The 15,951-nt window shown below is 39.4% G+C and overlaps 1 protein-coding gene across 2 annotated transcripts in view; it reads left to right on the top strand.

Moving 5' to 3' along the window:
* The window catches only part of map2k5 (mitogen-activated protein kinase kinase 5), a 67,040-nt gene that overhangs the window by 37,892 nt on the left and 13,197 nt on the right, over positions 1–15,951 (top strand). For both annotated transcript variants that reach the window (XM_044221067.1, XM_044220225.1), the window contains 2 exons: positions 8,422–8,483; positions 9,562–9,607. In XM_044221067.1, the coding sequence (XP_044077002.1) occupies positions 8,422–8,483; positions 9,562–9,607 (108 nt within the window). The remainder of the gene's footprint in view (positions 1–8,421; positions 8,484–9,561; positions 9,608–15,951) is intronic.

Genomic DNA, 15,951 nt, shown 5'->3' with positions numbered 1-15,951 from the left:
GAGGGCCTTTACTGATGGTAATAGGGAGGAGGTGAGGGCAATCCAGGCCGACCTGAAGGTGAAAATCAGGGAGGCCAAAGAGAAGTACAGGAGGAAGCTGGAGCGGAAACTCCAGCAGAACAACATGAGGGAGGTCTGGAGCGGCATGAAGACCATCACTGGCTTCAGACCGACTGGCAGCAGAGGAGTTGAAGGCAGCTTGGACAGGGCCAACGAACTGAATCTGTTCTTTAACAGATTCGACACACCGGCTCCTGCTCATCCCCCTCTAACTCAGCTGCTGTCGGCCCTCAAGCTCCTCTGAGTACTCTGCTCCCCCCTCCCCATCAGGCTAACGGCCCTCTCCAGACCGACGACTCCCCCTCCCCACCTGTAACTTCTGCTGTGTGCCTGACTGCTGACCAGGTGAGAGGACAGCTGATGAGGCTCCACTCGAACAAGGCTGCAGGCCCCGATGGCGTTAGCCCCGGGGTGCTAAAAGCCTGTGCCCCCCAGCTTTGTGGAGTCCTTCAACACGTCTTTAACCTGAGCCTGAGTCTTCAAAGGGTCCCCATTCTGTGGAAGACATCTTGCCTCGTTCCTGTGCCGAAGACGCCACGTCCCAGTGGCTCCAAGGACTACAGACCGGTGGCACTGACCTCCCACATAATGAAGACCCTGGAGAGACTAGTGCTGGAACAGCTGCGGCCCATGGTCAGACCCCTCCTGGATCCCCTTCAGTTCGCCTACCAGCCCCGACTGGGAGTTGAGGACGCCATCATCTACCTGCTTAACCGCATCCACACCCACCTGGACAGGCCGGCAAGCACGGTGAGGATCATGTTTTTGACTTCTCCAGTGCTTTTAACACCATCCGGCCTGCCCTGCTGGGAGAGAAGCTGGCAGCGATGCAGGTGGACGCCCCTTGTGTCCTGGATTGTGGACTACCTGACTGGCAGACCACAGCATGTGCGGCTGCAGCACTGTGTGTCAGACAGCGTGGTCAGCAACACTGGGGCCCCTCAGGGGACTGTCCTCTCTCCCTTCCTCTTCACCATCTACACCACAGACTTCAGCTACCACACAGAGTCCTGCCACCTTCAGAAGTTTTCTGATGACTCTGCTGTGGTGGGATGTGTCAGCGGTGGTGATGAGACGGAGTACAGGGCTGTGGTGGGTAACTTTGTTTCATGGTGTGAGCAGAACCATCTGCAGCTCAATGCAACAAAGTCAAAGGAGCTGATTGTGGATCTCACGGAGGACCAAGGCACCAGCGACCCGGTTTCCATCCAGGGGTCAGTGTGGACATTGTGGAGGACTACAAGTACATGGGAGTATACTTGGATAATAAACTGGACTGGACCAGGAACACTCAGGCTGTTTACAGGAAGGGCCAGAGCCGCCTCTATTTTCTGAGGAGGCTGAGGTCCTTCAACATCTGCCGGACAATGCTGAAGATGTTCTATGAGTCTGTGGTGGCCAGTGCTATCCTGTATGCTGTTGCATGCTGGGGCAGCAGGTTAAAGGTAGCGGACGCAAACAGACTGAACAAACTGATCCGTAAGGCCAGTAACATTGTGGGGTGGAGCTGGACTCTCTGGCGGTGGTGTCAGAGAGGAGGATGCTGGCCAAACTACACGCCATCTTGGACAGTGTCTCCCACCCGCTCCATGACGTGCTGGCTAAACAAAGGAGCACCTTCAGTGGAAGACTCATCCCACCAAAAGAGCACCACAGAGCGCCACAGGAAGTCATTCCTGCCTGTGGCCATCAAACTATTTAACTCCTCCCTCTAAGGATTAGTCTGTTTGACCCTAGGTCACTAAACTGGACATTGAGCATTACATCTTAATAATAATTGTGCAATATTCTGTTTACTACTCAAGTGCAATATTAGTTTTCCCTTGTTAGTTTTTCTTATTACTGTTACGGATATACCTCAATTACTCTCGACAGTACATGCACCTCCGCTTTTACTATTATTTATTACATAATTAGTGACATTGTATTTATACTGTACTTCACCATCTACCAGTAAACCCACTTGGTACTCGACACTTAGTTTATCTTATACTTATACCAACATGTTACTTAATTTATTTCGGACCTGTTTATAGTTTAAATTATCGTTTTCTCCTGTGTGCACTGACGTAAAGAAGAGCTACTGGAACAAAGAGTTTCCCTACGGGGATCAATAAAGTATTTCTGATTCTGATTCTGATTCTGATATAGACACTGCTACACACTTCTAGTGGGTCATAAGTGATGATTGAGAGGGATTATGTTTGTATGAGTCTATACATTGTTTTTTAAGAAAATCTGTTATTCTACCTTTTAAAGCACTTCATGGTTTAGATTCCAGTTATATTGCTGAATTGCTGCTCCCCTATGAGCCAGAGCATAGCCTCAGATCCTCAGGCAGGGCTATGCTGGCTGTTTCTAAGTCCCGGCTCAGGACTAAAGGTGACCAGGCTTTTGCAGTCAGGGCCGTACAGCTTTGGAACTCCTTGACTAAAGATCTGAGACTTGCAGAATCTTTTAAATCACTTCTCAAAACTTATCTTTTTAATAAAACGATTTTTAAAAGCTTTTTACTAAAACTAGCACACTGCTTTATTTCCAACATGTCCTCTCTGTTTTATTATTATTATCCTCGTTTTTATCTTATATTATTGTTGGGTATTTCCTGGTCAACCATGTAAAGCACTTTGCTTTATAAATAAAGTTTATTATAGCACAACTTGTAGAATTTAGAGGCGATATGGAGCCCTATGAGTTGCCTTTTTATTTTCTCTTTATAAAAATACCCTTATAAATGGACTAGCACTGAGCCCATGGAGTAGTTAATTTAATGCTGTGGTATTTTTAATTGGGCTAGACACATCTGACTTCTACATCATGGCAGGTGTGATAAATTATACCTGACTCAATGACATTTAGTAAGTATTGCCCATTGGTACATACTGTAGATGTGATTCAGATACTTTTTATTTTCTTTAGTTGTGATGCTTTGATATTGTGTATGACTTATCCACTGGGGACTTGAAAGTTGCTGTAATGGTTGAATGAGTAATAGGCTCCTGTGAGTGGATCATTAATATTATTGTAGCTAGAGGTATGTGTGTGGTGGGGGGTGGAGTGTGACAGTCTGCCTCTCTTTTTCCTTTCTTTTTCTATCACACACAAACACACCATGAGGCATGGCTGAGAAAGGCTCAAATAAAGATTTGAGTCTCATGAGGCTCCGATTAATGACTAAATTAATAGTGAGATGAACATTAAGTTTAACAATTAGAAGGTAGACAGAATAACAGGTACACAAAGGATTGTTTTTCACCTGATTGAATCTCAAATACAAAAGTGGCTACACAGAGGAAGAGTAGGATGTTTTTTATCATTTTTATGTGGTACAGAGAGTAGCCTTGAAAATCATGAAGTCAGCACAGATAAAATGTAACAGAGAAGAGAAAAAGCGGTCGCAAGTCACAGCTCACCAGAGAGATTGACACCGAAAGAGTCCACCAAAGTCTTCACCAAAGTAAAAAAACAAACATATTTTCTCTTAGCTAGTGGTATCCAACCATGCATATTCGACTGGAGGTGGTTGTAATTTTGTCAAAAAAAAATTCTATAAACAGTGTCCCAGTTTATATGGATAATCCACAGAACAAGCTGTCCACAGTTAGTAGTTGAAGTTAAAACAGTTAAATGCTGGAATTAAGTTACATTGTGGGCTTAACAAAACCAATATTTAATGGGTTCCTGTGTAGAAATTGGTTATATGCAAGGCCAGCCCATAAAGACACAGAATCTGGTTTGAGGAGAACATAGCCTGGAGGCCTATGATGAAATTTTTGATTCTTAGACTTAAGCTATATTGAGGCCAAAGAGTGGTGTCACTGCTTATTAGGTACCTCATGTATGTTTAATTTCAGTTAATTTAACTATCCTCCTTTTAAGTGTATACAAGTGTACTTACAACATTAGAAATTATCCGGTGCATCTTTAAATGTTAGTTGGTATTAGTGTATGGCAGAGAAACATGCTCACCTTATTCAGTCTTAGTCTTGAACTAGAAGTTCTCTGTAGCTGTTCCTACCATCTGTAGCTGGCCACCCTCATAAATGTGCCTCTCTTCTCTATTTGTTGAATAGCAAGTGGCTCTACTAATAAAGAACTCCTACTTTATTTTCAAGCCTGTAATTACTGATCTAATTTTGCCTAATAATTGCTTCATGGCAATGACATGTATATTTACTCGTACCCTTGTACCCTCCTAGTGTGTGTTCTGTCTCATAGTGGAGCGCGTTGACAACCAGAGGAATAATTCACGCAGACTAGCCACTTTCATCAGCCTGCTTGTCTTTTGTGCCATTGCCTGCTGCCACATCAAAGCTACAGCGGTGTTCCTCTCAGTTGGAGACATGAATACTTGCATAAATGTGTGTATGTTTGTGTTTGTGCCTGCAAAAAGGTGCATGTGCATGCAAATATGTGGGGAAAGCGCAGAGAGAGATTTTGTATCAGATTTAGCCTACACAACACATAAATTAGTTGTGTAGTCAACACTTTACACAAACTGTGGGTCAAATTGATCCTGTTTTTCTGCGTGTATGTATACACCATAGTACAGTGGTTGCAAATTATTTGGTACTTTCCTTCTAATCGGAGTGTACACTCAGGTGGTGTGCAGTGCTCAAGGGCATTTGTTTGTGCATGCCTGTGTGTGTATGTGCATGTGCTATGATATATTGCTCATCCAAGCGGCGGCAGCACTGTGAAGTGCAGTGAGATTAGAAGGGAACCCATTCCTTTGTTAATTTAAATGGGTTCATGCATCATGCTTTGCGGGAGCCTGCCGATCAGAGCATTAAGGAATGGCGAACACTGCCCAGAGGTGTTTTTAATGGCACGGCAGGGCTTCAGAAGTAGAGGTTTAATTCCCTGCATTTGAATAAACGCCTGGTTGTGGACCCAAGCTTTATGATTTTTGTGCACATCTGAGTAGTTTGTGTATTTTTGTTCATATCATTGGATGTCGCTGCTCTGCATATTTTATATATTGTTGGACTTAAACCTACTATTTACCTACTGGTCAACTTAGTTTTGATATTTTCTGATAGTACCTCTTGTATTTAAGATAAACATCTCTGTCTTGTGCACATGCTGGTGTGTTTTTTTAGTAATCCAGAGTTGTTGGTGTTTTTACTTAATGCCAGTTTTTTTCATTTGTAAGGAATGAGCCTGTGTATTTTGACAGTGATATATATACATATATTAAAACAACAAAAAAACACATTCGTTTAGATTGGACCACCTTATATCATAATACTTTCTTTGCACCATCATTTTATTCTTTTGAATTAATGTGTAACTTGAACCCTATCTTATCATTGAAACCTGCCTTTTGTTTTGTTTTTATTCCTATATTTATTTTGACTTTTTGGAGAAATAAATTACAAACATACATTTCAACACTAGAAAGAGGAAAATGCCAATTCTGTTGCTTTTCACACACAATTTCATTCTTAGCTCTCTTCTGGTGTTTACTGGCATTGAGACAAAGAAACAGAATACAGATGTTAATTTGACGCTGCTATTGCTATGCAGTGTTCAATGTTTTCTCCAAGGATACTGAGAGTAAAAATAAGCATAACTATTAAGAGCTTTTCACGTCGACAGCCAAAGGTAGGGAAAGAAACAGAGTGAGAGTAAGGAAATTGATGGAGTAATGAGGTGAGGGGCATTAACAGAGGGTCAGTCTGGTCCAGCTGTTCTACATGACACAGTTCATAGATCCACCATTGACAACGTGTAGCAAGCCTGACACACGCACATGCACACCTTACTATTGTTCATTTTGGCAGCAATTTTCAGATTTTGTTTTAGTCCTGACATGAAATGTCCATGTGAGTTTTAGTCACATTTGGTCAACTTTAACTAACAGCAGACTAAAACAGAATCAAAATATGAAGGGTAAAGAGAACCATGGACATTTTAGTCTAGTTTGAACTGTTTGGTTCTAGCTTTAAGAGCCATAATGTATGATGTACTATGGTTAGTGTTGTATGATTAAAATTGCTAAGTGCTGGAAGGAGGTCTGGTCTGATGTAAAATAAATGTATTTATTTATAGTAAAGTAACCAGTTCAGTCATAAAACATTAGCTGATAGTACATTTTTGAGTTTAAAACAAAGATGAAAACAGTTCTTCCATCATATATAATACTATCAATAAAATAACCCATCCAAGCCTGCTCAATACAGCAAAATCCAAACTAAAAACATTCGTAACATAGTGAAAACCTGCATTAATGAAGAAAATGCCACTAGTTGCTTTGACACAGTGAGGCAGACAGCACAAAGCATTTTCACACACCATTCCTCAGAGTGAGAGAGTGAAAACCCCAAATGTCGAAAAAAGGAATAACAATCAAGAAAATTCTCATGAATCACCACCATTCAGAAAAGTAGCCTAACATCTTTAATTACACCAGTTTCTGTGTCCAGGTGCACCTTCAGGTATCTTTTGATATTAGTAGTATTTTAAAGCCTTAAAAGCTGGCTTTCTAACAATACCATGACACACTCACTTCTTCTCTCCACAGCACTTTTTCCAACAAGGCATTGTTGTTGCCATCATGCATTTTACCCACCATTCTCTCACATTAGCCAAACTCTGAAAACCTTTTGTATACCAGTGTGTAGCGCCACAACTGTTCACGCTGCAGGTGACACAGGAAAAACAAATAATGTGAATAGCAGGAAGGAGCCTTCATGTCAAGGATGTTTTAAATGAGCATGATTGTTTGCAAATAAATATGTTTTATTAATCAGTCAGTTGTCGCCTTAGTGTTTTAAGTCTTAATGCATTTTATCTCGTATTATTTTGGGTAATAAATATTAAGACATGATTTAGTCACAATTGGATTGTTATTTCAAGATATTTTTCATTAACAAAACACTACCCTACACACACACACACACAGCTGTACAGTGACAATGCCAAAGTAGAGGATAACCATTGGTTAAAAACAAACAAACAATAAAAACTATTCCATCCTCTGTTCTTTTTCTGAAGACATATGAATTTGTCTTGTTTGTGTTAAAAGAAGTGCGTATTTTACAAATGATGTGTTAAGAGCACCCAGTTGACAGAAAGAGCCTTGACAGGCTATCAAAAAATGTCTATCTCATAAGTGGGCATGTCACTTTATCATAACCATCATAAAACCAAGGCTAAAACTAATGCATACTAAGGCTTTACTCAAAACACAATAGTATCGTAATCTGATTCAGTTATTCATCAAGAGATCTCAAGCTACAATGTGCTGGTGCCATTAATATGTATGAACAGGAATAATTGGTCAAAGATCTCACTTTCTAACAAACAATATCTCTGACAGGCTCTATCAACAGCCCAGCTTATTTTTTCCTTGTCTTGCCTTATCTTGCTTTTCCAGTTGTTCAGTGTAATCTTAGTAATAAAATAATTGTTTAAAGAACCGTTTTTTTAAGTGTTTCTTCCTTGGCCAGAAGACCTTGATTTGCTCTTTTCAGTGAGAAGTGCATCTTGGCTCAGTCAAAGAAAGAGGACATTCAACTTTTTTTCAATATACATCTGTATCTGTCAACTTATTTCTATGCTTTTTCTGTCCCGTGTGGACAAAAATCAATTAACCCAGATTAACATGTAAACTTCACGATTTACATCACGTTTTATTTTACAACTGTTGCATTAAAACTGTTACAACTGTTGCATTTTAGTTTTCCCTAAATTTTAATCAAAAATGGTGCTTGTGAAATGTCCTACCGGCAAGTGTGTTCTGTGTTATTTCATGTAATATTTTGATTGGTTGGTTTGTAGACGTGGGTCATAGCTGCAGTCACACTGTGGTCCTTAATTTCTGACACTGCCAAAGCTCCAAATCTGCCATCAGTGGACATGTCTCACTGTGTGATCTAGGACCACCATTTTGGATTTTGTTTCAACCAAAGATTTTACCATGTTTCTGTCACAATTCTCAACTTTCATCTCAGACAGCCCAAAATCCTATACTATCCTATAAAATACTATTCAAGGGTGTCACCATGATGGTTATTTATGAGAATTTTGGCCTCTAATTTATGGTGGTTTACACAAATTTTCAACTTTGGTTTATGTCATTAAACTGAATTTTATTAATCTAGTGTTTAATTAAATTGCACAACACAGGAAGGATAAAGTTTATAACTAAATTAAATTAATCTAAACGATGACTAACCCTAACTGTAGTTTAAATATATCCCTGTTGATGTAAACCACCTTTAATCTTTTTTTTTTTTTTTTTCATTTAAGTTGTGTGCAGGTAAGTGTCAGGATTCTTCAGTCAGTGCAGCGAGTTCTCATCATCCCAGATTAAAATGTTACTTGTTGTCTAAACTGTTTTGTTCCTCTTCACAGGATCCTCCAGTTCTTCCTGTCGGCCACTTCAGTGAGAAGTTTGTTCACTTCATCACTCAGTGGTGAGTCAGTTACTGTTTAATACGCTTTGTTTCTAGAATGACAGGCACAGAAATTATTTTAATTAACACTTCAGATTTGAAATGGAATTTTGTCTGTCAGTGGTTGTTGACGACGTTGTGCATTTGTTTGTGATTCGAGTTTGTACTAGCTTAATATGTTTGGCACAGTCAAGCAAGAGCCAGACTGAACAATTACAAAGACCACAAGCTGCATTTGACATAGATGAACCAAATTGTTGTAGATGAATCAAAGGTGTAATGGTATACAATGGAATTAAAGTGCATTTGCCTTGTGTGTTAATGCATTGTGGTTGTAATGGTTTTAGCTATGATATTCACTGCTGCTGATATTCCTTTTTTACACAGAATGATTGATTTATCTAATGCGACAGGACAAAGACAATGTTTACCCTGTGTTTGCCTCTGATTCATTAGCCTTTAACCTTTACAGTTGTACAAACATGCAGGCAGTGTGTGTATGTGCAGCACTTACTAGATAGCTATACCAGCTGTTGTTTATCCCCCACGCCTCCTTTATTTACTCAAACAGGGCACCTCTCTCTCAGGACAGACTGAGGTACTGGTTCCCTGCCTTGCCTTGGTGCAGGGCTGGCCACTATCATTGTGATACATAAACCAGTTACATGACTAACTGCAGACAAGCCCCTGCACTAATTCCTCAAAGTCCCCAATATAGGTCGTTTTGACAGATCATGTACATACAATGGAGGACACTCACAGAAACGGATATATAAGTCCAATGAACCAATTTGGTAACTGCTTCCATTTTCGTTTGTTCTGAATTATAAGAAATATTAATTGAAATTAAAAATATTAAATTATTACTATTTGAAATAAATGTGCTCTGATGTTAGTCTATAGTGTTTATTATTATCAAGCCCTCTCTTTCAGTTTCTGTGGCATGAAAGGTTTAATTTCAAGCCTCCTCTTGAGTATTGATTTATAAATGAAAATTATGCCGTTGAAATTAAAGTTAGAATAAAAACATCTCTTGCACACTTAGAAACACAGTTTGAATAGTAGCTGGATATAGACTGCCTGTATCTCTTTTTTTCAGTATGCGGCGGCAACCCAAAGAGAGGCCTGCCCCTAATAACCTCATGGTAAGTTAAACCAAGCTTTCCATTAAACAGTTCCAAGGACCACAAAATATAAAGTTTTGAATAACTGTGTACAGAGGGTGATCATATTCATGCATTCAAATGAAAATTCAATTAAACATAATTTTATTATCTCTGTAGTTTTTGGAGTATACAATTGTATTTTTCGGAATGATTGAGGTGTTATGGGTCAAGGACCCTCGAGGTTGTCATTGCTGTGTGGAAACAACAGTAATGAACTTTTTGCTACCAATGAAAGATGTCAGCGAGAAACCTTGAGATAGGATTGAGACCTACTTCAGCGATAATTCATTCAATTCACTGCATTGGGGCCAACCTGAATGGATCAGGCCTAGTTGTTGTACAAGAGTCAAATAATTCTACTTTACAAAAATTAAGTTTTATAGCCTAACGAAAATTTGAGCATGGGACAAAAGGAAATTATTTTTTAAGTGTGTGTGTGTGTGTCTGTCTTTGTGCATGTAACGGTAAGAAAGTGTGCCCAACACCATGTAGATTATGTTATGTTATCATTTCAGCATCTTACTGTACAGAACATCATTGATTCTTAAAATCCTAAAAGTTTGCTGTCACCAAAGTGACCTCATGTCTAATTTGCAAATTAGAGACATGGAGAGACCATTGCTGTTTTCTTTATTTCATAAATGTAAATCGCTAGGTCTGTTTTACAATTTATTATACATCACCTTACCCTTTTTGGTCATTTACATGCATATTTACTATTTTATTTCTAATTGGATAGGCTCCATTGCACTCTTAACCCAAATAATATACTCTCAGCAACAGTAGATGATGCACATTCATACATTTCTTTCAGGTCTAAATTTAGAAAATGTGAAGAACTAAAGACTCTTCAGGCGTAGGGTTAGGGTTGAGAATGTCTGAAGTTCATTTTTTTTCTTTAATAACATTAGGACAGTGCAATAGATGCCATCAATAGGGGTGCCACTAGAAATATACACAGGTATTAACAAAAGCAAAGCATAGTCTAAACACCATGGCAGTGTGTCTGTTGTACCATCTCTAACTGGCTTTATATACGCAGAACATACGTGTGTGTGCTTTCAGGTTGCTGTAAATAAAATTGTTAATGTTGGCTGACACTTGCTGACTAAAAATAAGGCAGCTGTGATTTGGTTTTGTTATTGTACTTACAGTCTCTGCAAGATGATTATTATTCGAATGCCAAAAACATAGATTCTGTGTATTGTGACTCTGGTCCAGTAGAGTTTTATAGATAAGGGAGAGGACTTCACTAAGTTCCGGCTCTTCCTTTTAGTGTATCTGCGTGGTATATAAGTCAACCCCACCCCCACCCCCATGCAGACTTACTGATTTTCTCTTTTCCAGCATTAGCACACAAGGCCACAGCAGTTTGCACAAACTACATTTTAAGAGTTGCAACACGCTTTGGTTTCCGTGTTAGGACCAAGGACAGCAACAGTCAGGTCCACAGAGAGAGAAAGGGTGAAGGTTTGTGTTGTGGGGACGGAGGGCTGGAGGGTATAAATGCAGAGCTGCTAACAGATTGTATGTTCTCAGTCTCACACCAGGAAGGAGGAGTGAAGGGAAATGTTGTCTAGACACTCATTGGGAATTCTTGCCTCCAGACCAAAGTGTTTCTCTTGAGAAAGAGAGAGACCACGCACTACTCCTTTCGGGGAAGTCCGGCTTGTTGTGTTTGCAATTTTCTGCTTTGAACACAACTTCCATTGTTTGAGTGACACCTTTGACTCCAGTCATTAATACTTGTGTGTCTAAGTCTATCTGTATAATTGTTCCAGTGGAGAGGATTTTTTTTTTTTTTTAGTTCGATTGAAAAAATCAGTTCTACATTTGGCTGAATGCCCACAGACAAGACTGAATTATGAGCTCTTTTTCACAGTGTGTTTCTGTGGTTTCTTGTGTCCTCCATGACTTGGTTTCACAAACAAAGCTTCATTCCAACAGGCTGCGGTTTAGTAGAGCGGGTCGTCCACCAATCGGAAGGTTGGTAGTTCGATCCCGGCTTCCCTCAGTCCACATGTCGAAGTGTCCATGGGCAAGACACTGAATCCCAAATTGTTCCCGAGGGCTGTGCCCTCGGTGTGTGTGAATGATTAATTAGTTTCTTTGTAGTGATGAGCAGTTCCGCCATCAGATTATGAATGTGTGTGACCGGGGTGAATGCGATATGTAGTGTGTGAAGTACTTTGAGTGGTCAGAAGACTAGAAAGGCGCTATACAAGTACAGTACCATTACCCTGTGGTGTTTTTGACCACTAGTAGGGCTGTGGAGCAACGTTTTTATGGTCCCCTTTTTATTTATATCATGGAGAACGCACATGAACGCATACGAGCACAGGTGGCACCAAGAAATGCTGTATTGTGCCAACAAAGGCAGGGAAGAAGACTGCAAACTAGTAAACAATTCAGGATTTCAAATGTTTAAAAAAAATCTGCTTTGCAATTGTTTTATAAAGAAGGAGAGGCATTTAATACATTTGTTAGACCTCAAGAATACACGCAATGCATTTTGGTAAGTAACACTGAATCAGAAACATTTACAAGAAAACTCCACAGGGAACCTTTTAAAAGGTTTAATATAAAATATTTCTATATTTTCACTGTAAAGTTAACAGTTTCTCAGGATTATTTTCTTAATTGCTTATTGTCTTTTTATGGTGTACAGTCCAAAGACCAAGCATGACAAAGCTTGGCAGCCAGGACTTGAGCCTCAAGAAGGATGTCTAACATCTCAGCAGTTATTGTCCAGACTCTTTACAGTGCAGAGCAGCTGAAACAGCCGGTAAACTGAATGGCTCTGTCTTTAGTGATGCATGCATGCAACATATAGCGAGTCTGGGTTTCTTGCTGTTTTTTCTTTTTATTTGTTGGGAAGCATCAGTGTTACCAACACTTAACTATCCTTTCATCACTATATGTTGCTTCCTTTTTCAACCACACACTGTTTTCCTTCCTTATTGTTTTTAAATGCTTCGGGTCGTCGTACCTCACATGGTGGCATTTTCCTCACTGCCCCTGTCATTGTTTTTCTCACTCTCCTCCACATTCCTACTCTGCCCCACTTCCTTCACATTCATTGTGATCCCTGTGCTCTTTTTGAAATTTTCAGTTCTCACTCTCTCTATTTTCTACTCCCACTGTCTTTCCATTCCTCTCGTCTTTCCTTTACCTATATTTTTGTCCTCCTGTAGGCCTTTCATTTCTTCCTCTTCCCACGATGAACTGAGATATAAGGTCATGGATGCCTGCCTTTGTCGCACCAGCCTGCTGATTGTCTTTCTCTCTCCTCCTCCTCATTCCCTCTTTCCTCCCCACCTCTCACTCTACCCCCCCATTCCCCCAGCCTCCTGAGTACATTAAAACTCTTTACCTATTCTATCTGTATGTTAATGCACCTAGCCACAGCTCCCCTTTTCTCCTCTCCCTCTGCTGTACAGACAGTGCCACCATTTGCTCTCAGTTTTTATCTCTGCAACTCATTTCTCCTGGAAGGTAATGTGGGAAATCACACAATAGTGTAGACACTTAGCAAATAATGTTGTTTTATGACCATACAAACTCACCTTGTAGCTCTAGTTTGCTCATCAGGTTTCAGCATGTGGTTTCTCTAATCACTGGTATAGCTTTTATTGACGTTATTTTCCCTGGGATTTTATCCTATTAGACGTTCTTTAAAGGGCTTCTGTTTGATTGTGTTCCTGCTCTTGATGGGCTCTGTCCCTGAAGCTTTAAACAGTGTGCTACAACTACTTATACTGGATGCTTTGCTCATACTATTAATATTTTATCCTTTTCAGTTTAACTTTTGTTTAGCATTTTACCTGACAAAGGCGCACAGTGAAAGGAAAACCTTTTTCTCAGGGTAATGCTATGTTCCCAACATGAATAAAGGGAGAGAGAACAGAGACAACACAAAGAAAAAAAGGGAAGAGCAAAGCAAAATAGTGCTAATAGAAGAGCAAAGTTAACAAAACTATGAAAGAATCTTGTGTCCCTCATTTAATGATTGACACATTGATTGGCAACATTATATGTTGCACTAGAAGCACATGCATTTGCACTTTGACATAGTTTTCTCTGACATACATTATATATTTAACAGTTTCAAAAACCAATGGAAACACAGGCTCAACTGCATGTCTGGTGGTGGCAGCAGGATGGTCTGTGAGGCGAAGGTTAACATCAGAAAATGTTTGAAGTGCTTGATTAATTTATGCTAATAAATGAAATCCAAAATTAGTTTTGTACTTTTGAATTGTTGCTTTAACCAACATAAAAACAGCCTTTGTGTGTTTACAAAAAACTCCACAGGGCACCTTTAATATACAATATATTTTATTAAATTATATTACTATATACAATTGTACTTGGCACAATGTACTAAATGAAATCCAAAATTTGTTTTGTACTTTTGAATTGTTGCTTTAACCACCATAAAAACAGCCATGTTAGTCCTTTAATGTACTTAAAATCAAGCCAGTTTCAGACTCAGGTGTATTTTTATGTACAATTGTATATTGTAATATAATAACATATTAAAATACAAGATATATTAAAGGTGCCCTGTGGAGTTTTTTTGTAAACACACAAAAGTTATGTTTACATTCTGTGTTCACTCACCAAAATGCATATTGTGTGAAGCCTGACAAATGTGTTGAATGCATTTCTATTCCTATAAAACACTTGCAACGATTTTTTTTTTGTTTGTTTGTTTGTTTTAAATCATGCTTTGTTTACTGGCTTGCCCTCTTTTTCTTCACTGCCTTTGACATGCAAAGAAACGTAGTAATGTGCCAACAAACAGCGGAATAGCATGAAACCAGCTACATGAATGTGTACACGCGTGTGTTTGCATCTGTGTGCACAATACAAGCAAAACAGGGACACACTTGTAAAAACATTGCATCATAGCCCTACTAGTGATCAAAAACTCCACTGGATAACTTTAAGTGTTTAACTGAAGCAAAACTAAATGAAACAAACTTAGAAACAACAAATTAGGCATTTTGAATTGACTTTCAAATTTCAGGTTATCTGCAATATTAAGTTTTTATCTTTAGAAATTACCTATTATTGTGCTCTCCCTGTGAGTTTATAGTGTGGTACACTATGTAACAAGTAATCAGTGGCTTGTAATTTGATACCTGACCAAAAAGCCAATGGAAACCTTGAGTTGATCTGAGCCCAGATGGTTTACACCATGACTCATAATCTGTTTGCCATTTTGACGCTAACCAATCAAGAAGACACGTTAACTGAACTCTGTCTGGCTGTAGAGATCTTTTTTCTTTACTTCCTGTTTCTTACAAAGTCCCTTCATTTGAAAAGAATCACATGATGAGCCATCAGAGAGGAAAAGTGAGTGTGTTTTTCTCTCCTTATACTAATGCATCTTTCATTCTGGACACCCTATCCTGTCATCATAAGCTAATGACGTTGGTCAGTTGAGGAGACTTTCCATTGGCCCGCTCCCAGGACGTTAGCTGCAGGTACTTGGTGCTGACCCGTCCTGTCTGAAGTTTCTTGCTTTTGGTTCTTTCTCCTCTCCCTCTCCTTCAATACAAGGCCTCGTCTGTGTGCAGCACCTATTGGATTATTTATTAAGCTTTAGGGCAAGAAAATATAGTATATATAGTATAGTATATAGTGTTTGTTTGTTACATTTAGCTTCATATTTGCTTGAAAACATACAAATGGAGTTACATTAATTTGTGTATCTGTGTGCTTTTTTTTTTTTGCATGTGTTCATTTGTGAGTATGGGGGGGGGGAGTGATGATCCCACACCCTTATATTCTTTGATTGTGATTTGATGGACATTTCATTTCTCCCTGCCCCCTCTCCCTCATCGTCCCTTGTTCCCCAGCCAGTAGCCTTCACACAGCCTTTTAGCACCCTTGTCAATGCAACCCTCCTATTCTGCTTTTCTATTCATAGGCACACATACACACACACACACATTTCGTAGCCCCCTTTCAATCCCGGAGACACCAGATGAGCCCCTCGATTTTCCACAAAGGAACCGCTCCTGTCTCTGACTGTCCCCAAATCTAGTTTCGACTTACAAATACACACACAAATAAAAGCTGAGCAGCATCAAGTTTTGACCACTTACAGCACCAATATTAAAAAATGTTGTTGTTTTATAAAAGCAGAGAAATTCTTTTTTGTTTTGTTTTTTGCTTGTATGTTGGTTTGTTTTATCGCTAAACTGCTGAGGCGTGCAGTGGACTTGAGGCCACAAGGTGACACACATTGTTCTTATATTTACTGAACAGCCACAGAATATGGAAGACGCTCTCAGAGTATTAAATTTGAATTT

This window comes from Siniperca chuatsi, linkage group LG1, assembly GCF_020085105.1.
Source record: "Siniperca chuatsi isolate FFG_IHB_CAS linkage group LG1, ASM2008510v1, whole genome shotgun sequence".
Taxonomy (NCBI): domain Eukaryota; kingdom Metazoa; phylum Chordata; class Actinopteri; order Centrarchiformes; family Sinipercidae; genus Siniperca; species Siniperca chuatsi.
This window is presented reverse-complemented; position numbering and strand designations above follow the sequence as displayed.